Genomic DNA, 22,807 nt, shown 5'->3' on the forward strand with positions numbered 1-22,807 from the left:
CAGTATATCCCTTTTTCTAGAAAAGCAGTGTTTTTGTCTTAAGGAAATCTTTTCAGGTTAAAAGGATACCCAAAAGTTCTTATTTTGAATAATGGGGTACAATTTGCAGGGTGGGAAATAGAGTAGTTTCTCAAGCTACCAGGCTTGAAATGCCTGAAAATCTTGTTGTATCGCGTTTGGTAGAACGGATGAGCAGGGTATTGTCTGAATGTATCTGGTGGGCTAAAGCAACCTTCGTCTTATTAAAGAATCGGTGACAGACAAGTTGGAGTTTCACCATATTATCCCCCACTCTGTTATTACGTTTTCTCCCTTTGATTTGATGTGGGGAAGGAGAGTGATGTCCAATGCCTGCCACTCATGGATGTAATTGTTTTTGTTCAATAATCTATCTTTGGAGGTCATGGATGAATTAGAGAGAGGGACTACGTATGTATGAGGGAAGGCATGAAGATGATTTTGACAAAAGAAAGAAAACTAAACTGACCCCTCTTTCTGTAGGAGATGTAGTATGCATCTGCAAATGGTGATCCTGATTGATAACATTTTTATTAATGATATCAGAATACTGAGCTGTCATTGGTGGACTGTAGAGGATTCAAAGTATCTGAATGTGTCTGACTGTGATGGTGATAACAAGCGTGACTCTCTAGTTTTAATACCCTAACCACAAATGAGCTGTGTGCTCTCTTGGTTAGGGTGAAATCAGGCTTCCCAAATGACCCTGCCTCGCCCATGATCCTGGGATGAGGGACGGAGGCAATCTTACCTGGATTGTATGACCTGCTCTATAAACCTTTTGTATTGGGGAAGGTCCCCTCAAGGTGGAAGCAGGCTATTGTTGTGCCACTGCTAAAAAAAACTACATTGGACTATGGAAAGCTAGACATTTTCAGGCCATCTCTCTGCTGCCATTCTTTGCAAAAGTGGCTGAGAAACATATAAATGAACAGCTGATGAGTTTTGTTGAGGCTGAGGATTTATTGTATAAGACCCAATCTGGTTTCTACCCACAGTTTAGCACAGATTCAGAGTTATTATTAGCATCTGAATCCCTTAGACAGATAGGTGATGGGGCAAAACAGCTGCTCTGATTTTGCTAGATCTAAATGCAGCCATTGACACCGTATCAAACAGCTTTTTGTTTGAGCAGCTGTGGAACTGCGGTGTCAGTTATATGGCTTTGCACTGGATAGCTTCCTGCCTCCTGAATCACACCTTCCATGTGGTACAACAACTGCTTTTGTCTGGGGTTGTATCATTGCGGCAGGGGGTGCCTCAGGGTTCAGCTCTAAACCCTAAGTTGTTCAATCTTTACATGCACCCCTTGTAGATGTCATCAAGCTTTACAGCTTCAACAACATGTCCTACGCTGATGACATGCATCTTATTTTCAATCTGTCTCAGGATGATGGGGCCTCAGCAGTTCCGATCAGATCTTGTCTGGCCGGTTTAGCTGAGTGAATAGACAAGAGTTGCCTCAGGCTAAATGCTGTATAAACTGAGGTTCTCACAGTAGGAAAAAAAACATCTATTTGGTCTTCTGCCTGCTGGCCGGATGCACTTGGAGCAGTACCAGTTTCGAAGCTGAAAGTGAAGAACCTCTGCATCTGGTTTGATGGCGATATATCATTTGATAGCTAGATATCCTCCTGGCGGAAAAGTGTAAAATCTTGGGCCTTCTCACAGGGGCTGCCAGGAAATCAGTAGTGCAGGCACTAGTTATATCCAGGCTGAACTACTGTAATGTATTATACCTTTTAGCCTCACAAGGTAGATAAAACTTCAGAGAGTGCAAAATGCGGCAGCACAGTTGCTGCTTAATATCCTGAGGTGGTCATCCATGTGGCCAGCTCTTGCTAAACAACACTGGCTTCCTGTGGAGAAGGGAGCATCCTTTAAAGCTATCTTTTCTGCCAATTGACCTAGCAGATGCCTCACATCTGCCGAGGCCTCGCTTACTTGTATTCCTAGGGTGAAAAACACCTACATGAGAGGCTTTTCGCCTCCCAAACTGTGGAACATAAAGGCATAGATTCATCAACTGAAACTGTGATAGCAATAGCTGCGAAACACCAATTGCAATCGCAATTTCTGCTTCCGCAATTCATGAAGCAAAAACCCACCAAATTGCGAATTCGCAAACATAAATTCGCAGAATCAATGTGGACCCCCTTACCAAATCTGTAATACCGATTTTCCACTAATTCTGCAAATTATTTGCGAATTCGCAAATAAGTCACAAAGACAGTTCATCAAACATCGCAAATTGCGAAAAAAAAACAAAATCGCAAATGTGAGTCGCAATTTAAGGAGAAGTCAAACCAGGTGGTAACCATGAAAGTTAAATTGGGAAAAAAAAAATCAAACAGGAACAATGGGAGGAGCAAAACAAACACACTTAAGGAGACACAGTAGTAGCATGAGTACATTCACAATTCCAGGTCTATACATCGTGGCAAGGCGGCTGAGGCTCCAGCGTGCAGCCCGGAACCAACGCATCTTCCGGCTGCGGATAACACTCCTGGGCCAGACTGACGAGGAGATATACTCCAAATATAGGCTAAATGGGGCAATGATTCACAAGCTCATAAGAGACCTTAACCCCCTGATGCAGCACCCAACAAGGAGAATCAATGCCGTGCCCACCCATGTCCAGGTCCTGTGCTGTCTGCACCTCCTGGCCTCCGGAAGCTTCCAGGGGATAGTTGCGTATGCAGGGGGGATCTCCCAGAGCACACCGTCATGCTGCCTATGGTGTTTCCTGGACGCCATGCTGACCCGGATATACCACTACATAACCTTCCCAACGACCCAACAGGACTTAAATCAAACAAAGCTTGCCTTCTACAACATCGCACAATTTCCCCATGTAATTGGATGCATTGACTGTACCCACATCAACATCTGCCCACCCGCTGAGACAGAGTACATGTACCGGAAACGCAAGTCCTACCACTCACTGAACATCCAGATGGTCTGCAATGCAAAGACAATCATCACTGACATAGTGGCACAATACCCGGGGAGCATGCATGATTCCTTCATCTTCCGGCACAGTGGCATACACACCCGCTTGTCCAGGGGTGACTTTGGCGAAGGACACCTCCTAGGTAAGTACACATGCCCACATACAGTACATTAAGACCATGTAGCTGCGCATAACAGGCACTGATCCTATGCCCCTTTCCTTCAGGTGACAGTACCTACGGCCTCCGTGACTACCTCCTCACCCCATACCTCAACCCTGCCACACCACAGGAACGGCGTTACAATGCTGCACACATTCGCACTAGAAATTGTATTGAACGGACATTTGGGATTGTTAAAGAGCCGATTCCGCATCCTACATAAGACTGGTGGGGCCCTCAAATACCAGCCTGAGGTCTGCTGCCGCATCGTGGCCGTGTGTGCCATACTCCACAATATTGCTACCAAGCGGAGGATACCTGTGGAGATCTCTGGCAGTGAGTCGGAGGGGGACAACCGCCCACCTGCACATGTGCATCATGCACGCGGGGAGAATCCTGCAGAAGCACACAGGCGCCGCAACAACATCACAATGAACTATTTCTAGTGCACCCATACCCCTCACACAACACTGCACTCATGCATGCCAAATGAAATAATGATATGAGTCGGATTTAGGTATGAAATAAATTCTTATTATTTTTTGGACAAAAATATTTCTTGAACATTTTTTTTCACAATACATGAAAACTCTATTTCCTCATACAGCCCCATGATAGCGAAGCAGGCGTGCTTGTCATATCAGCATGGCACTGCTGCTAGAGTACATGCAATCACTGGCGCCTCCGGCCGTACGCACCCAGTCGCCTCTCCACATCCTCCTCGCCAGTATTGGCCCGTGATGCTGTACTGGGCCTGGTGCTGCTGCGGCATTCGGTTACCACCAGCACGGACAGGCTGCTCAAACTGGATGTGCCCTCACTGGCATCATACCCCCCTTGCATGGCCATGGCCACACGCCTGCTTATTCTGGAGACAGCTGTTGTGACCTGTTCCAACCCCCTAGCAACATCCTGGCAGCATTGCACCATCTGAATTTTTATCGCCAGGGACCGGCGTGAAAGTTGGGAGGTCGCATTACCGATCAGGTGGTTTGATCTGGTATATGCTGACAGCCGGGTCAGCAGCTGGGGGTGGCGACGGGTGATGTCCTGCTGTGACACCATGATTTGGCTGTTCTCCCTGACTGCAGCCGTCAACACCTGCACGCTTTCCATGAGCTGGCTCACATTGCGCACAGTCTTATAAAGCTGCAGCTGCATGGCTGCCATGTGCTGTGCCTGCTTTTGGTGGACAGCTATCATCCGGCGTTCTATACCCAGCCCTGGATCTTGGACATGTTGCCCCCTGCCAGCGCGTGTTACCACGTTGTGCTGCTGCCTCATCAGGCTGCTGGACTGTGACCACACTGTGGCTGTGCGCCGTGTCTGCCTCCTGGGTGGTGGTTTGGCCTGTACCACTGCCATGGGTGTCACATGGGGTGGTTGCTGGCCTCCTGTGGCTGCAGGGGTGGCCCTGTCCGCATGGGGAGGTGGTGGTACTGGTGCTGGTGGTTGTGATGGTCCAGGTCGTGGGGCAGGATGGCTCTCTCCCTCGGTGTCCTCAGGGTTCTCCTCAATTTGGAGTGCCTCGCTGTCTGTGCTGGGTTGTTCTGCAGCACCTGTGATGTAAATGGGTGCATGATTAATGATATGTATCTAGCACATGGGATGTTGCAACATGCATGCAGGCTTGCGTTCCCTGACTGGCTTTAGGGATATGTTTCACTTGACAGGTCTGGCTGTGTGTGGCTATCAGGGAACTATTGTCAAACTACAGTTCCCACAATGCAATATGGCGTTTCTGAAGTGCATGGCCTGCATTACTGGGGTTATCAAATGTCTAGCTCTGGGGGCATGGGTATTGTTAGGGGACAGGGTCGCAGTTGCATGGCTCTTACCTTGGGATTGTTGTGTTGGTCAGGAGGTGTCCAGCCGAGTGACCCCCACGCAGGCTGCTGTGTTTATGGTATCCTCCTCAAGGTCCTCAAGTGGAGTGGTGGTCGCAACTGTGGGCTCTCCTCCTCCCGTGGCAAGTTGCTCCCTCAGGACCTCTCTGCTATGCGTTCTTTTGCACGGACTCTGAGGTCATACCACCTCTTGTTTAGCTCATCAGTTGAGCGCTGGGTCACTCCCACAGAGTTCACCTTCGCCCTGATGCGCTGCCAAATGCGCCTCTTGTCTGCTTCAGGCACCTTCCAGGATTCCTTCCCAAAGAGGCAATCATGGTCCCTGCTGACTCCCTGGATCAGGAACTCCAGCTCCTGTTCTGAAAATGTTATTTTTCGCTTCCTGCCAGTTGCACTGGCTCCTGCTGCATCCTGGGACATTCTGGAGTTTGATGTATGTCCTGTAGTGGGGCTGCAGGGTGAGTCTGATGGAGCTCACTGCTGTGCCTCTTCCTCTCTCCAGCTCTGTGTTCAGAATGAGTGAGGGAACTGGCTACTTCTGGTTGTGATGTCATCATTGTGCTCAACATTTCGGTATTTACGAAATCGCAATTTCGGGTAGGAAGAAAGGAGGTTCTGAGAATTTTCTGCGATTTTAGGAAATTTGCATTCGGCGATTGCGGCTGATTGCGAATAGCATTTTTTTATCTTAATTTTTTATGCATCCCATTCTGCGAATTCCTATTTGCGGTTCGGTATTTTTCGCAAATTAGAATTCACAGAATGGGTGCTTGATGCATCTGGGGGTATGCCTTTAGATCTGAGATCTTAAGAAACTTAAGACCTGTATTTTTAGGCAATCTTAGGGCCTACTGAGCACGCCATTTACCCGCAGGGAGTAACCAGGCGCTTTACCAATCGCCTTTTTATTATTGATATATAAAGAACTGTCAGGGCCACTGAAACCCTTTGATGTGAAAATTCCTGAGAGAAAAGATTGTTATGGAAAGTGAGACAGAGTTCATCCATTGTTTTTTCCTTGCACACTTGTTTATTCAGATTTTTCTGTTGTTTATGCTACATTAGCTGGCTGTACTTTGTTTATTTTGGTTTATAAAAAAAGGGTTATAGGGCCACATGCAGCAAGCTAAAAACCGGTCACAAACGGGCAGATTCACAGAATCTGCCCCTTTGCGACCAATATTTTTGCATTTGGGAAGCATCATCCCAAATGCAAAAATCACAATTTAAGGAATCTCTAAATTGAGATTCCTTAAATTGTGATTGCATTTCAGGAATCCCAAATTAAGATTCCTTAAATGCAATGCAACAACGTTACAAAATTTGCGGTTTCGCTAATAGGGGGAGCAAATTACCATGAAGTTGAGCTTCATGGTAATTTGCGGAAACTTTGAAAAATGCACTTTAGGGCATGTGTGTGCGCAACATATGTGCACAGATTAATTTCAGGGGTGCAACAGGGTGTCCTTTTGACAACCTGGCACCCTTGAAATTGCATTCTCAATTTGCGATTCTCTAATTGAGAATCACAAATTGAGAATGTCTTCCCATTCATCCTATGGGCCTTTAGGCCCATAGGAATGAATGGGGAGCTATTCCTTAATTGCGACTCGCAATTTGCGAGTCGCAATTAAGGAATAATAAGAAATCACAATTTTTTTTGTGATTTCTTGATGCATAGCTTTTTGCTATTCCTTATTAGCGAATCCTTATTTTTCACTAATAAGGAATCGCAAATGGCATTGTTGATGCATGTGGGCCATAATATGTTGTCTTATGTTTCTAAACCTTTGGCTCAAAGAATGTTGCACAGTGCTTGTTGTCTCTTGGAATAGTGGTTATGTTTTGAAGGTTTGAATCAGTTGAAGCGGATATGTTGTATCTGCACCAGCTGACCCTTTAATCTTGTGTATACATTTAACTTGCCTTCCACCTCAGCCCAGCATCAGAATACCTGTCATCTTTGCAACAAACTCAAAAATACTGTCACTTTCTTCCAATTTAAACTTTTACATGTTTCTTTCTGTACTTGCTCTTTTCTGTCATTTTACCCTTTTCCTATTTTTTCCTACCTTATATTATTGGCTATTTTTGTTATTAGTATTCATTTCTACTGCTAAACTGACTTTTGAGTGGTGAGGCTTTGTAAGATCTAGACATGTGTTCCCGAGTGGAGATTCTATTGCCAAATAACCTAATTTATTTTTTCCAAACCTTCAACTCAATATGCTTTAGGTAGAATATAGCACATATATAACTAATTCTAACCCATCATAAGTAATGATCATATTATCACTCTCAGAAGAGTGAAAGTTTAAACCAGCCCTGCCTAGATCTGAAGATGTCACCTAAAAGAAAACACATCTCAAAGGCAAACACTGCTTGTTACCTTTTTTATTTGACTCATACATTTCTGCAACATGTCGTCCTTGCACAAGAATGTGTTTCAAATAATGTGTGCTTTATGTAATTCCCCTATGTATAAAAAAAGTGCCTGTGGTAGCCTCACTTTACAGCTGCCAGTGCACTAGGTTTGGGAAGCTTAGCTCCCATATGTCACTGCTAATTTAGGCTCATATATATGGATAAGTCATACAGTGCAGAGCAGCAAGTCACCTTGCAAACTACAGGGAAACCGAAGAAATGTGCTGTCCTTAAGTAAATATATTGCATTCCTTCTTTTTCCCCTGCACTGGCACCCTGTTGGCAGCCTAGTGCCAACGCAGGCACTCTTGCACCATTGCACAAGAGTGCGTGAACCGTGGGGAGCTTTGTACTTGTGCAGCAAGGGGCACCTTAGTGAACAAAACAGTCCCCAGAGGAATCTTCCTCTTTCTATGTAAAACCGGAAACAACTTTCATTAGAAATTTAGAAAGAGGAAACGACAAGAAGAAATAACCTACTTGTGTCGCCTCACCTGGGGAGTCCCCTTGCTGGCCTGCACTGCATGACAGGTAAAGGGCAGGAATTTGTTGTATTTAAGTCAATACTGTGCATTCCTGCCTTTTCCTCTGAGATGGTTCCCTTTTGGCTGCATAGCACCAATGCAGGCACCCTTGCACCATGGTGCAACGGTGCCTGTGTTGCATGTAGGATTGCTTTGTTCAGGAAGGGGCACCTTCAGGCACAAAAACAAGCCCCTGAAGTTTTTTCCTCTTGCTATGTGTGTGCTGCAGAAGCAAGAGGAAAAATCGAGGAGAACTAAAAATATTTCTCCTTGTTACGCCTCGCCTGCTGAGGTGTAGGTTTGGGCACATTTCCAAGTTTTACCACTTTTGGTAAATCTGGAAATGCATCAAAATCCCTCGATGTTAAGTCGGAACATCCATGAAAACACCTCACTGGCACATAGTAATGCAATGCAGAGCTTTGCACTGTGTTGCATTACTCGTGATTTATCAAGCCACTCAATGCCATGCAAGGTGGATTTGCGTGGCTTCATTAATCAAATGTTTAAGTTGTTTTGCTCTTGGACCATGTTGTGTGTTGCAAGAGCAATGCAAAAGGGCTCGAAAATATGCCCCTTATTTCTCACTCAGCTGCAATGAATTTGAACAAATTGCATTGCCTATGTTTTGACATAAGAATGCACAGTGGAATATGCACATTACATGCACTAGAGAAATGCAAAACATTTAATAAAACAAACGTGATCTTATGAGTCAGTCAGTGAAAAGAGGTGTTTATATACGACAGATGAATTAAAAACAAAGTGATAATGCAAAGTGAATTCTGCGAAACATCTTTGCACTTGGGACACCCAGTCTTAATGTGTAAAATAGATGTTGGTAGGCCTCACTGACACTTATTTTGGATGACCATACTGTTTTCTTTATCAAATAGCTTCTTTTTCGATGCTCATTTGTATGATGTAAACAGCAATTCACAAAGACAACTTACACTTGGGAGTAAGTTACACCTATACATTTTTGAGTCAGATCAAATCATGATCTTCAGGAAGAGCAGTTCTCTGTGGGGCTCCCCCTGGTGCCCAACTGAGCTAGGACTGACAACGGGCCTGGAACCTCCGGATTGTAATCAACAGCAAACTTGATATGACCGCCTTAGTCTACGCCGTCGCTGCCTCATACCTCAATACCCTGATGTTGCTGAGGAAAATTTTCAAATGGCTTCCAATCAGCACCAGGAAAACCATAAAGCACAACCTGGTCACAAGTAAGCTGGTCCATGGGATCACCCTCTTTGCCAGGATTTGGAAAAAACTCACCAGAAGGCTGCAGACCATTCACAACTTAGCAGCCTGAACCACTCTCAACCTCCCGGGCTGCCACACCTGAAGGAACTCCACTGGCTCCTCCTACATAAACGAGTCAAAATCCTCACCAACACCTTCAAGGCACTACATAGCACTGGCCAAACATACTTCAACAATCACATCTGCTTTCACAAATTTTCCAGACACCTCCGCTCGTCTGGACTCATTCTTGCACATAACCCCACACATAAGAATGACCTGTCACTACACATGAGAGCCTCCTTCTCTCTTCCAGACCTGGCTTTTGGAGTAGTTACACTAGGCCCTTGACTTGGCGAGGCTCCTACCTGCTCACTGCCAGGATACCTGCCCGGGTGATAGTGCGCTCTACAAATTGCATAACATTCACAAACTCTGAGTGTAAAGCCATTCAAAAGTGTAGACTTGCATGTCTGCGCTCCCTGGCACGGGGTGTAAAAACATTTATGAGTGTAAACGTCTTCTGCTAAAAAGAAACAGCGACAATACCAGCACCACACATGGCTAGCCACTGGTACTGCAACACTAGTAGAAAATAAAGATTCCTTTGGAAACAATGTTACATTTTTTTCAATAGTTACAGATATAAATAAATATATTTTGATAAAAGAAATCTGAAAATAAAACATAATTTGATGATAAAATATTTTAATAAATATTTTTGAAGTTATAAATTACTATAATATTCATTTTTAAGAACACATATTTACATTACTTGCAATTCATTTTATACATCACTTTTAATAATTAATAATGCATAGTAAAATAAACTTTTTTTGCATAGGTGGAAATGTATTTTTGTATGTAATCTTCAAAAATACATTTGATTTAATGTATTATATTTAAGTGAATTAAAGATGTAATTCATAATTAAATTAATACTGATGTGGTATTTTTTTCAAACTTTTTTCTACAAAAATGTATATAAATTAGTATGGGGCATAGAGCTATTATTTTTAAATAATTCCATAATAAATGTTTCATTTTTAGTTTATTTTTGCATAATTTGTTATTATTCATATAATTAACTATTTTATATAATTTATTTTAATTTAACATTATTTACTATTGATTATTTTAAGTTCCTTCCGCCATTATTTTTAATGAGAGGGTGCCAATGGCTGGCCATGTGTACTGCAGAAATTACTATATATTTAAAATGAGGTAATTTACTACTGTTGTGGGTCTCTTTTATGGCTGTTGTAACTTAAAAATTGCAGTTTGTGAGGACAATGGGTTTGCTCTTTTGTTGGATGGGTGCATGTCCCTCCCTAAACCCCTCCTTACCCATATCCTAACCCCTCCCATATAATAGCAAGTAAGCCCCCTATTTCAGCGACCCCCCCTTGTTCCTCCCACATTTACTACTCAGTATCTCAGTATTAAACTTAGTTGCATGAGGATGTATGTGTAGAAAAGACAGGGGAGGTGGAGATTACACTAATAGGTTTCTGAACAGCATTTTGTAGTACTGTAGTAGTACTATTGTTGTACTACTAAACATACTACAAAAAGCACAGCCTCAGTCACAAATTGCACTTAGTAGTAATTTTTGTAGTAGTACAGTAGTAATGCAAAACCTACTACGCAGTGCTATTTACTGCATTGTTGCAGTAACTTACTTTTCTGTAGTAATTTACGCTTCCATAGTAAGTCCAGCACTATGCATGGCCAACCACTAGTACTGCAACACCCTCCCATAAATAATAATGGAGGTAGGAAATTAAATCTACATAGGAAATAATTCTTAAATTAAATTACATATGTATAATATTTCAAAATATAAACTAATATAAATAGTAAAAATATTACATGCTTTCTATTTAGTTATAAAATTAGGAAAAATGGGCTACCACTTTAAAAAAAAAATGCCAAGCCTGTGGTAAAAAATAGTTTTTTTGATTCAGCTCTACATGTTCCAGAAAACAGGGAAGATGGTGACTTTAGCACAGCACGCCTTAAGTTGATAGGGTTTTAGGAAAAAATAAACCTGACATTTATTTGCAGAGCACTTTGTTTCCTAATTTTCCAAAGAAAATCAAAATTTAGCTATGTTTTGGATATTTTCTCGGTCCCCTCGAGGGAAATCCACAACCCCAGAGTGATTTTAGACTCCCCATGATGTTGGGGAAAAATGGAGCAAATGTGTCATGAATAATTTATGTGGAAACAATTATTAAGGAGGCCTAAGCAGCAAAGTAACCCAAACAGCCCAAAAAAAGGGCTGAGCACATGGGGAAAAAGCCTCAGCAGTTAATTATGAGTCATATTCCGCCCTAGCTCTTGACTGCTGACTCTAGCAGCAGACACTGTGATGTTAGATCTCAACCATAATAACTTCCTAGAGATGAGCAGCTACGTCATTGCCTTAATATAAAGGACTATCGACACCACAAGTTGTTTCTAGTAAGGAAATTAGAGAATGGCTTTTATATAGTGATTGCAGGTTCCGATGTATTATAGCTCTATATTGCACAGTTACCCATTATCTTTCTATCTAAAGCCATATTTTTCCTTAATACCTTTGGCCCCATTTGTCTAATCTACCCAATCTTTCCTCCCCTAAAAAACAAAAAATCTTCATCCGCTTTGGTTACTTCATAGAATATTTTGTGCTCATCCGTCAAGTAGGTGCAAAAACAACAGCGGCTCCAAAAGTGTGATTAACCATTTTTAATCCCACCAGATGTTTTCATTTCTGATACATTTAATACGGCTGAACACAATTACACCACACAAGGCACAAAGTTAGATTGTTACACAAGGATTGTGCTTTGTTTGGCTTGCCTTAAATCCTTACAATAGTTTTTGGAAATATAGGGGCATATTATCAAGGACTGATGTTAAAATTATCGCCGTTTTATCGGCAGGAAACTGCCGATAAAATGGCGATAATGGGCTTGATAATACACCCTTGTTAATTCCCAAAGAAGACCATGTTCTTGTGTTAGCATGGCCTTCTACGGGAATTAACAAGGTCGTATTATCAAGCCCTATATCGCCGTTTTATCATCAGTTTCCTGCCGTTAGAACGGCGATCATTTTAACACCAGTCCTTGATAATATGCCCAACAGTCTTTATAGGGTGGCTTGAGATGTGGTGCACAATGGGAAAATCTAAGGGATATTTAGAATTATCTTGACAGTGAAGATCTATGGATGTTCTTGAATCCCAAAATTCAAAAACTAAAAAAGAATTATTGCATAAGAGAAATTTTTCTTCCATCTGGCATTTTGGTTCCACAGATCCTGAGCAGAAATGCGAGTACATACTTCCTGCCTAGTATACCACAGCCGGGTGCAAGCTTCATGAACCCAAGGGATAGGGTACCTTGGCACTAGTACCACCTGGCTGGGAGACCTCCACTGGGCATAAGCTTCACAAACTCAAGGGGGGCCAGCTGCAGAGGCTAGTACACCACCACCTTGTGTAATCTTCATGGCTGTGAACCAACTTGATCTACACACTATAAAGCACTACTACCAAGCTACAGTGGCACGCATCTTAGACTGAAGGGGACAGATTGCTCATGGCTCTGCAGCTGACCCTACTGTTTACAGTAAAAGGGTGTCAATAAGAGAGGTTGGACACATTTGGAGGGTGGAAGCAGGGCCTGACATGATGCTGCTGTGAGTGGTCAAAGGCTCTCTGCAATGGAGGGGTTGAATGGCCATCAAGGCTGGGGCGCAGAGCCTAGCAATAGTCTTGACCCTTCACCACACTCATACATTGTAATACTTTGAGACTATTGGTCTCAACCCTGCTTCAGACAATCATTAGATGACTATGAATGATGGGTTGGAGGATCTGAGACAAACTCTCACTCTGTACCCCATACTCTGTTGCGCACAGCCAAAGGCTGCCTGATGACACCGGTTCTCATGGCCTGGTTTTACAGGTCATACAATCTACCATGACTGCGTGCAGTCGATAGAATTACATAGTGCATATTATCTGTTGGTGTAGGTTTGAGAACTGCTTCTGCATACACAATCTCTGGTATAATTAGGGGATCACTGAAATAATATCGAGGGACAGAATATCGACCATCAAAAATATCGTTGAGAAAATATTGACAGTCAAAATATCGAGTTTCTATCTACAAACAGGTAAGTACAAAAATATCGAGTTAAAAATATCGTTTACAAAAATATAGTTGTAAAAAATATCGTATTTACTAAAAACAGTGTTAAATTAAATTAATATTAATAATTAATTACTAAAATATACTTAAAATTACTTAAATTAACTTATAATAATTAAATAATTAATGAAAGTTAAATAAATATTTTTTATTTCATATTTATTAAACATATATATATAGTAATAAAATATAATAAAATAATACCCAAAAACTGAAAACTGACCCTGAACCCTAAAAATACCCCTTTACCCAAAAACTGAAAACTGACCCTGAACCCTAAAAATACCCCTTTACCCAAAAACTGAAAACTGACCCTGAACCCTAAAAATACCCCTTTACCCAAAAACTGAAAACTGACCCTGAACCCTAAAAATACCCCTTTGCCCAAAAACTGAAAACTGACCCTGAACCCTAAAAATACCCCTTTACCCAAAAACCCAAAACTGACCCTGAACCCTAAAAATACCCCTTTACCCAAAAACCCAAAACTGACCCTGAACCCTAAAAATAAAAACGATATTACTTCACTTACCTTAAAAACGATATTTTGGCTGTCTATATTCTGTCCTGTCGATATTTTGTCCAAACGATATTTTGGAGTCTATATTATGTCCAAACGATATTTTGGAGTCGATATTATGTCTGTGCACCATATTTAGGATATAGGGGCCTACCGTACAAACATGATATGCAGTCAACCCCTGCTTCATGTGTCTACACACCATTTACTGTAATGTTTGAGGTGTGAACAAACATTTCTAGAGAGACTGAAGCTATTCTGTACATGTCACAGCAAAAATGTATGCACAGAAATAGCCAGAATGTAACTAAGGTTGAGCTGGAAAAGTGAAGTTATGGTTGGGTTTGTTCATACCATTGTAGGGTATGCTTAAAAGCCCTTTACTCACTGCTTATGACCTCACATGCTTGATTGATGTAGCATGCTACATCAATCATGACAAGCTAAAGTGGATCAGTGATTACATCACTGATAGCATCTCAAATACCATTAATACGTTCCCTTTGTCTGGAGACAGGACACAGCCCATTCTGGTGTAAGTGTGAGGTTGTGGCCAGCTCTTCCCTGCCATTCTGACAGGACGTTCCATCAAGGCACATCAATTTATACCTAAATTCCCACTGTGAACATATAATTCTCTGCAATGAGTGCTTTGGTTTGCCATACAGAATGAAATATATGTTATAATTCCTCACTTTGTCTCTTTCAGGATACCACTTACCAGTGGAACAGTGAATAAGTGGACTACCACTCCTAACACTGGATTTGTATATTTCTTTGTTTACATACATTTTTTAGTAGCACACATAAGGTCCTGAAGAAGGCAGCCATACCTCCCATCCGTCTGAAACATGTCACCCATCTCTTCACCCTATGACATGTCTATTTCCATCTGGTCATAATCTTGTTTAATCCTGGTATGGGGACCCTTCATTGCGTACCCTATAACTAGTTTTACATCACATTTTTGTCTTCATACACCCCTTATCACAGCCTGCTCACCGAGGGTAATTAGTATACCTCTTCCTGCACACAAATAAATCCCTGCACTCCTACCTCTCTGTGAGTTGGGTCTAGCCCGCAGCATGACTAGGTTCATAGTGCGAGGAGGTTGTCCTATGATAAAGCAAGCTACCGTCGGGTGGGTGAGGGACACCATCCTTTAAAGGGGACACTCCAATTTTTTGGGCTCTTTTTAGCCTGAGGAGCAGTGGGGCTTACCTGTTTCCTGTGGCATGTTTTCATACTGCCACTCCTGCACAGAGTGTGGCTGTGTGACGTAGGCTTTACCTGGGCTATGAGTGGCATCTTCTTGGGCCAGGTCAGGGGGTCTCAGTCGACTGCAGTGTAATGTCCAGCCCACAAAGCAGTTTTTGATGATTATATGGATGCTGGTTGCCATCAACAGTGTGCCGGGTAATGAAGTCTTGCCTGTTGCCTAGCAACAGTGTCTCTCAGCGGTATTTGACGAATGTCAGGGTATATTATCAAGAAAAGGCATTAAAATTATTGCCACTTTAACGGCATGAAACTGATGCTAAAGTGGAGATAATGGGCTTCATAATATGCCCTTGTGAATTCCCATAGAAGTCCATGTTCAGGTGAATGAATTAATTAATTAATTAAAAATGTATATTGCGTTTCAATGCCCGAGAGCGTCTAGGCACTGCAGTGGAGGAATATGTCAAAAATAGAGGATGAATAAATATTATAGTGAGAAAAGCCAAGTTTTCAAAGCTTTTCTGAACAGTGATAGTGTTGGTCAGTTTTTTATAGGTAACAGAAGTGAATTCCACAATTTGACAGTGTTGAAAAGAAAACTACTACCTCCCCAGCAAACTCTCCTGAATTTAGGCATCTGCAGAAGTTTGCTCTAAGCTCAACGCAACGTTCTGCCGGGGCGATACTACAGCAAGTGCTGTTTCAGATATTCGGGTCCTGTGCCCTGTAGCGCCTTAAACGCTAAACACAAGGCTTTAAATTCCGACATCTTCTTCACCGGTAACTAATGAAGTTGTATTAGTCCTTGGAATACTGACTAGAATTTAGGAATATTCAACAGCTTCCTGGAAGCGGAATGTTGAACCCGCTGCAGTTTGAGTAGGTACTGTTTCTGTAGGCCAAGGTAAAGGGCATTTCCAAAGTCCAGTCTGAACAATGCCAATTTTGTCACCAGTGTTTTTACTGCAGCTGGTGGAATATAAGGTTTCACCTTCCAAATTAGTTTTAAAGTCAGATGTACCTGAGAGGCAACCTTATTAGTTTGATGTTGGAGGGTGAACCTATCATTAAAAATGAAGCCCAAATTCGTAGCTTTATGAACCGGAGTGGGAAGTATTCCCATGGTGTGAGGCCACCAGCTTTTGGACCAAAAGGAGGTGTCTGAGCCCTACAAAAGAACCTCTGTTTTACTACCATTAAGCTTTAGGCAGTTCACACCCATCCAGTGATCCACGTCGGCTATGCACTGATTAAAACAGGCTGCCGTTTCTTCCAGATTGCCGGAGATGAATACTACAATCAGGGTATCAGCGGCGTAGGAAGCTAGCGAGAAACCGAACTGCCTGATGCCTGGTGGAGAAAGGCAGGCCAATACTAGTGGTGGATTAAAGAGGCATGTGGTAGGATCAAGATTATGCAGCACTAGTATTCGGCACTGCAAAGTTCAGTGGCCATGGCCATGTTTTTCTGAGCTAAATTGTTGGGCCCCAGCACTTATTATTTGTAACACCAGTGAGGAGGACCCATAATCCTAAAGACCTATGTAGGAGAAACACAAACTAGAGAGATAAACTAGTGTACATCCGAATAAAGCAAAACACTACATGGACTCAAAGATCCATAGAAGGAGGTAACCATTGACGTGGCACATGCCAAGCATGTGATGCTGCATTCACTATTGATACGTGGAATCATAATGGATAGTAGATTATGCTGAAGAGCTGACTAACTGTAGAAGTGATAATATTGAATACTTGATCTTATGCCCATGTGGCCTTAGGTATGTAGGTGAGAACTGATAGGCACTTCAGGAGGAGGTTTGGGGAACACACATCCGCAAACCTTTTCGAGCACTGGTAGAGCAATATTCTTTTGTGCATGCAAACATTTTACAAGAGGGAAGAGGAAGACTTAAAAAACACAATCAGGCAAATGTAATTCTCCCATTAGCTTCTATGGAAAAAAGGCAATTTTGGGTCAGAATCGTGTCTATTGGCATGTATGCTTGTATAGAGAAAGGACATAATGAATCAAAATTAAAAAGGTCTATAGCTTGCTAGATATGCCTTCCACAGCTGGAGGAACCTTTTAAGATTTTGGAGAGATATTAAGGCCCTGATCAATATGAGTTTCTAGTATTCGACTGTGGTCGTTGTATTTAATAGTTTCCTCTGTTTCTTGAATTATGGGCAAACGTTACTGAACATGTGGGAATTAAAAGGTATAAACATATTGTTGTGCCGAGTTGCTGACTCTCCGACTGATATGTACAGTTTGAAGAATGTGTCCGGAGTGTAGTAACCGTCACGTGACTGTATAGCGTTTGCCATCTGGGTAGGTTCTCTTGATTTCAGACGTAGCTACCTGTTGGTTATATTCCATGCACATACACTTGCACAGGCGGTATAGTTTCTCTTACTGTCAATTGGCTATGTAGAAATTCAAATGCAACTAGACATCACAAAGCAGGATTAGGTGATTTAATATGGTGTCGACTCCTGATGGGAGCGGTTTTATAACTTTGCACTTCCAAGATGGCGTTTGGTGGTACTGGTTCCCATCACATGTAGATCCGTATAATACTGGTGCTTGTAGTAGGACTGCTGGTGGGTCCAAACGACACAGGGTTTCCCAGGTAAAATAAAGCAGGAATAGCTTGGTGCCAATTCCAAAACCGAGGGCTTTTTATACATTTTCAAGGAAGCACTTTGGGGTTCTAGTTTTCATCACATGATTTTCTAGTGCTCGCCTCCTGGGTAGATAGGTGTATTTGATCAGCTGTCTCTAGTTGTTCTTTTGCATTGATTCCTATATACAGGCGTTTACTTAGTCCAAACAGCACAAGGGGTGGATACAAACCACAAGGACACATAATGAACATGATAGTAAGTGTGCTGGACACAGTTTTGCATTATGTGTGGGACATGGGGAGAATGTTGTGACACACAAGCAGGTCCAACCTCCCCCACAATGCCAACCTGTTTTTAACGTTAGCACAAGGAAGCCTGATTAAATTCCTTTTTTCAAACGCTGAATCTAATTTAAGAACACCTTTTGTTATTTTGTCCTGCTGCCCCCAACATCCATGGCTCATTATTTGGATATTTAAACTATACTGCTTAGATTGAAAACATCCATGAGCTCTTCCCTCCTAGAGAGGGGGTGGTAGCCTGTATTATGACTCGGGATCACGATACGAGGTGGTTCCCCAATGATGAAGCATGCCATCCTCGGGTGGGTGAGGGAAACCACCCTATAAAAGGGACGCTCCTTTATTGTTGCGGGTTAGAAAATATGTACTAACCGTATAGACGCAAAGGTTCTTGTTTTGTGTTTCTGATATACAAATAGGGGAGATAACCTTTTGAAGGTCTTTAAATTTCTTCTGCCCTCCCCCTTGTTGAGATCCTTCTGGGAGGGAATACCTGCCAGCATTAGTGGCGGGTATTAGTGGTGGTGGTTAATAGTGGTGGGAGCATGGGATGTACCCTGTACATCTGTTTTCAGAGGGGGGAACTCTTGTTTTGGACTGCGTATGGTGTGGGGAGGAAGATGGGGGGAGGGATTGACAAGGGATAGACTTTGGTCGCTGACATACACTGATTACATTCAAGTGTTTTTCAGGGGATAGATATGGACTGCTAAACCTCAACATGGAACCACTATTGGCCAGCGACTGATCTCATGGAGCTCATACTTAATTTTCCTGCTCATCATCTTCAGAATTAGGGGTGAACAGAGAGAAGCTGATAGTGATCTGGAGCATTAATGTGAAGTCCAATTAAGAATATTTTTTTGTTTTTTTCTGCAGTAATGAGCTTACCCTGGTGAAGGGTCTCACTGGATCAAGCACGGGACTGGGAAGTTTATGATCCCCCTATGTGCTAAAAGTAAGCATGTTTAGGTTTACCTACAGAGTGAATTGAAGATTCACATCTTCCATTCTCTATAGAATCCATATCTGAGGTAGTATGTAAGTGCTGCATGGGGCTACAGTCAGATTCTTCCTGGCATTGTTGCTGAGCCAATCTTTCAATAGCCAATCTTTCAAGAGATTTCTAGTAAGCCTGTTGGGAACTATTTAAAATGTGAACCAGTGACCAACCTCCAATGGTCAATATATACCTTGGGGCAGATTTATGTCGGACTTGCGCCACGTTTATGCCGCCGTTGCGTGACGCAACGGCACGGAAACGTGGCGCATCCCTGCAACCTATTTACAATGTGACGCATCTAGGCAGATGCGTCACGTTGTAAAGCCCTGCGCCACATGAAACCTGCGTCAGGTTTCATGTGGGCGTTCTGTCGCAGGGTGGGCGTTCCCTCGTAGGAAAGCCCTGTAAAACTGACGCAGTGAAATCTACAAGATTTCACTGAGTCAGTTTTACGACGCTGCTGCGTCAAATCCTTACGCCTGCTTGAAGCAGGCGTAAGGAGTGACGCACCACTTTATGTATGGGTGGCCTCTGTACATTGCAGGAGCTGCGTCGCACTTGCGACACTACTCCAGCAATGCACCGTCTGTACACCACAAGATGCGTCACGCATCTGCCCTTCCTTGCACCATGGTGCGCCGCATTGTAAATGCGGCGCATCTGTGGTGCCGCAAGGAGAGAGTTGCGTGACGCATCAGTTCTGGCACATCCATGCTGATTTGCAGAGATGCGCCAGAACTCATAAATATGCCCCCTTGTGTTTGCTTTGTTTGCCCTAAGTTGGCAGGGTATGTCCAGACGTGGTTCCCTTATTCACTTTGCCACTGGATTCAAGCTAGCCTGGCTGATGAAGGGGGATGCTTGTTTCCGGTTCAGGGAAGACCGGGCCTGGCAGTTCGTGCTGGACTGTTCCCATGAGGCACAGGGTCAAGGCTTATTTGAATATAACTGGGTCTGAACAAAGGTGGAAAAGTGACATAAAGAATGATGAAGGATTCAACCCAGATCTGTGACTGGGGGTGAGTATCTGAAAAGTTTCACCGCTCTGTCCATCATCTCCTTGTGTTTTCAATATATCGGTATATACATCACATCTGACATGGTACAACAGTGTTGTACAAGGTTGTAAATAGGGCACCATCTTTTTTTGTGTTGTGGCTTTTTAAGTATAAAGTATTGGCAATCAGGAATACCATTCAGCAAAGTGCCCACACTTTTGTTGTCCTGACCCTTGCTTATATAAGAAGGTTTTAATCAACTGAAGTAGATTGGATAGATATGTGAGTAGATATCTTAATGCATTGACTGCAGCCTATGAGCACAGTGTGGTGGACATGGTCGGCAAAGGTAGGATATATTGGCACATAGGGTGGGGATGACTGGCTTTTAGACTTATGACATTGCATGTAAATATGGGAGACCACTGGTGAGAGAACTGAAGTGGTTAAAGTGGTTGTGAGTAAGAAGGTGAACTATAAGTACCTGGGAATATCTTGGATCTTTCATCCTTATCTGTAATACACCACAAATAATTGGAATAATGTGTAGACTGTGGATCTGAAACTTATCTAACAAATGTCTGTATTGAAGCTGTAACAAACACCATGTCCATATCGAAATAAAGATAGACTGATTTAGGTCCTGAAGAAGGTGGTTCGAAATCTATATCCACTGAAACATGTGTTGGCCGTGATCATTTGCAGAGACGCAACAACTGTAGAAGAAAGACTAATAATCACCTTTTGGGGTTTTTAAGAGGTTTTGGACACTGTGTGGTTGAGTCCGTTGAGTATGCATGAATGGTATGTTTATGAGGTGTGGGAGTTGAGTGGGGGTTGTAATGATTGAGCAATTGGCTTTTATTGTTTTTTTATTGTATAAAAATATAGATGATTAATTGTGTAATATGATCTAATAATGCACTTTACATTGACATTTGATAAACAGATATACAATTATTTAAATATTATTAAATGTACAAAAAAATGCTGAGGCAGTCATTAACTTTTCATTAATTCAAGACTTGAGTGAATACAGATTAAACTGAAATATTTGTGTCCATTCATAGCGACATTTGTGCTTTCATACACTGAGCAAGGGTGGAGCAGGTTGAAGTATACAAGGATATTGTTGCGGATCTTGGTGCTCCCCAGAAAAAGTACCCTCTAATGTTACACTTTGGCTGGGCTCCCACAGACATACACAGATATTGGCCAATCCAAGAATTCTGAGATTCAGGCCCCTGAGAGTTTTAAATTCCAGTACAGCAAAAACTACAAAAACAGAGATGCTGTAAATATGCTAAAAAATTTAGATGACAAAGCAATACCATATCTAACAATGAAAATGACCATTTTCGAAATATTGCTACATTAATTTAAACCCAGTTTATTCTTTTGTGCAATTTAGTGAATGTCCTCGCCTCACTTCCCTCAAGTGTTTGCTGGTGCGACAAGATGCCGGTTGACCCGCTTGTGGGCAGATATTTTTTAAGGTTTTAGTTTTTGCATCTTCATTTTGATGAAGCATGTTGTTATTGTTCTTTCTTATGGAACTCTGAATGGGGCCTGCATTATGATCCTCGACTGAATGAAGCGGTATCTGGGATTCTATTAGTTACAAGCGAGCGTGTGGGGAAGAAGAGTCTTTAATGAGTGCACCTGTGTAGTATAGGAAGTGGTGCCTGAGGTGTAGAAACTTGTGAGTGAACTACCTCATCTCAGTGGGGGCAGAAATGAAAGGCATCTTTCTACTTTCACCTCTCTTTTGTTACATGCACACAAAACAGCGGAGCACCAGATTACCTTTGAAGCAGCAACAGCAGCATAAGTAGACACACACGACGAGGAGGATAGTCCAGAATGAGAATATTAATACACAAATTTCCAAACCTATTGGCATAGGTGTTGTATCTGAAAAAATGAAACAAGTGTTTCATATTACAACCAGCCTGCTCTGTTAATTTGTGTGATTCAGATAGTATGCATACATTGGTGATTCTACACACTACTCTAAGATAATTAGCAATTCATCCATATATAATGTTCTTGGAATATATTCCAACATTGTGACTCAAGAAGCAGTTAGAAGTGTATTCTGTCCATGCAAAACCATATTCAAAATCTATATGTAATGTAAATCTGAGCTTTATATCAGGCAGGTAAGATTTTACTTGGGCATGGCTCCCCTACACCCAGCACCACCGGACCCCAGCTTTACCTCACTGACAGGGCCTCAGTAGGACGGACTGGTGGATGTTGCCTGTTTTCCCTTCTGGAGGGGATTCAGGGGCATATTACCAAGCAAGAATGATAATTATCGCTATGCATGGTTAGCGGCTAAAATTATATCGCCGTGCTCCGGCGATTTTTACCGCTGAGATACCTTGATACTATCAAGGTTTATCTCAAAAGCGGTAAAAATCCTGCAAAATGCATGAATATCGCTGAAAAGTCCGCGATATTCATGCATTATCGTGACAATGCTCTTAGCCATGTTATCCAACCTCCTTTGGATAACATGTCTAAGAACTGCTCTGGGCAGGCGTTATCTTTTGGAGATATTCGCGCTTAGCGCAAATATTTCCAAAAGTAAGGCTTTGTTGATAATTGGAGATAGTGACATTAGCGACTGTTTCCAGTCGCTAACGTCTTGGCACGCCCACTTTGCATGTCATTAGCGATAAATAGCACAGTGGGCCCCGAGGTGATCGCTTTCTCCTACTAGCTGTCGCTAACTGGTGTTAGCGACAG

The 22,807-nt window shown here is 42.4% G+C and overlaps 1 protein-coding gene across 1 annotated transcript in view; it reads right to left on the reverse strand.

Annotated features, from left to right (window-relative positions):
• The window catches only part of LOC144807915 (uncharacterized), a 274,167-nt gene that overhangs the window by 234,526 nt on the left and 16,834 nt on the right, over window positions 1–22,807 (reverse strand). The window contains exon 3 of the mRNA XM_078673506.1: window positions 21,860–21,967. Within this exon, the coding sequence (XP_078529632.1) occupies window positions 21,860–21,956 (97 nt within the window). The 5' untranslated portion in view covers window positions 21,957–21,967. The remainder of the gene's footprint in view (window positions 1–21,859; window positions 21,968–22,807) is intronic.

The sequence above is a fragment of the Lissotriton helveticus genome, chromosome 1_2 (genome assembly GCF_964261635.1).
Source record: "Lissotriton helveticus chromosome 1_2, aLisHel1.1, whole genome shotgun sequence".
NCBI lineage: Eukaryota > Metazoa > Chordata > Amphibia > Caudata > Salamandridae > Lissotriton > Lissotriton helveticus.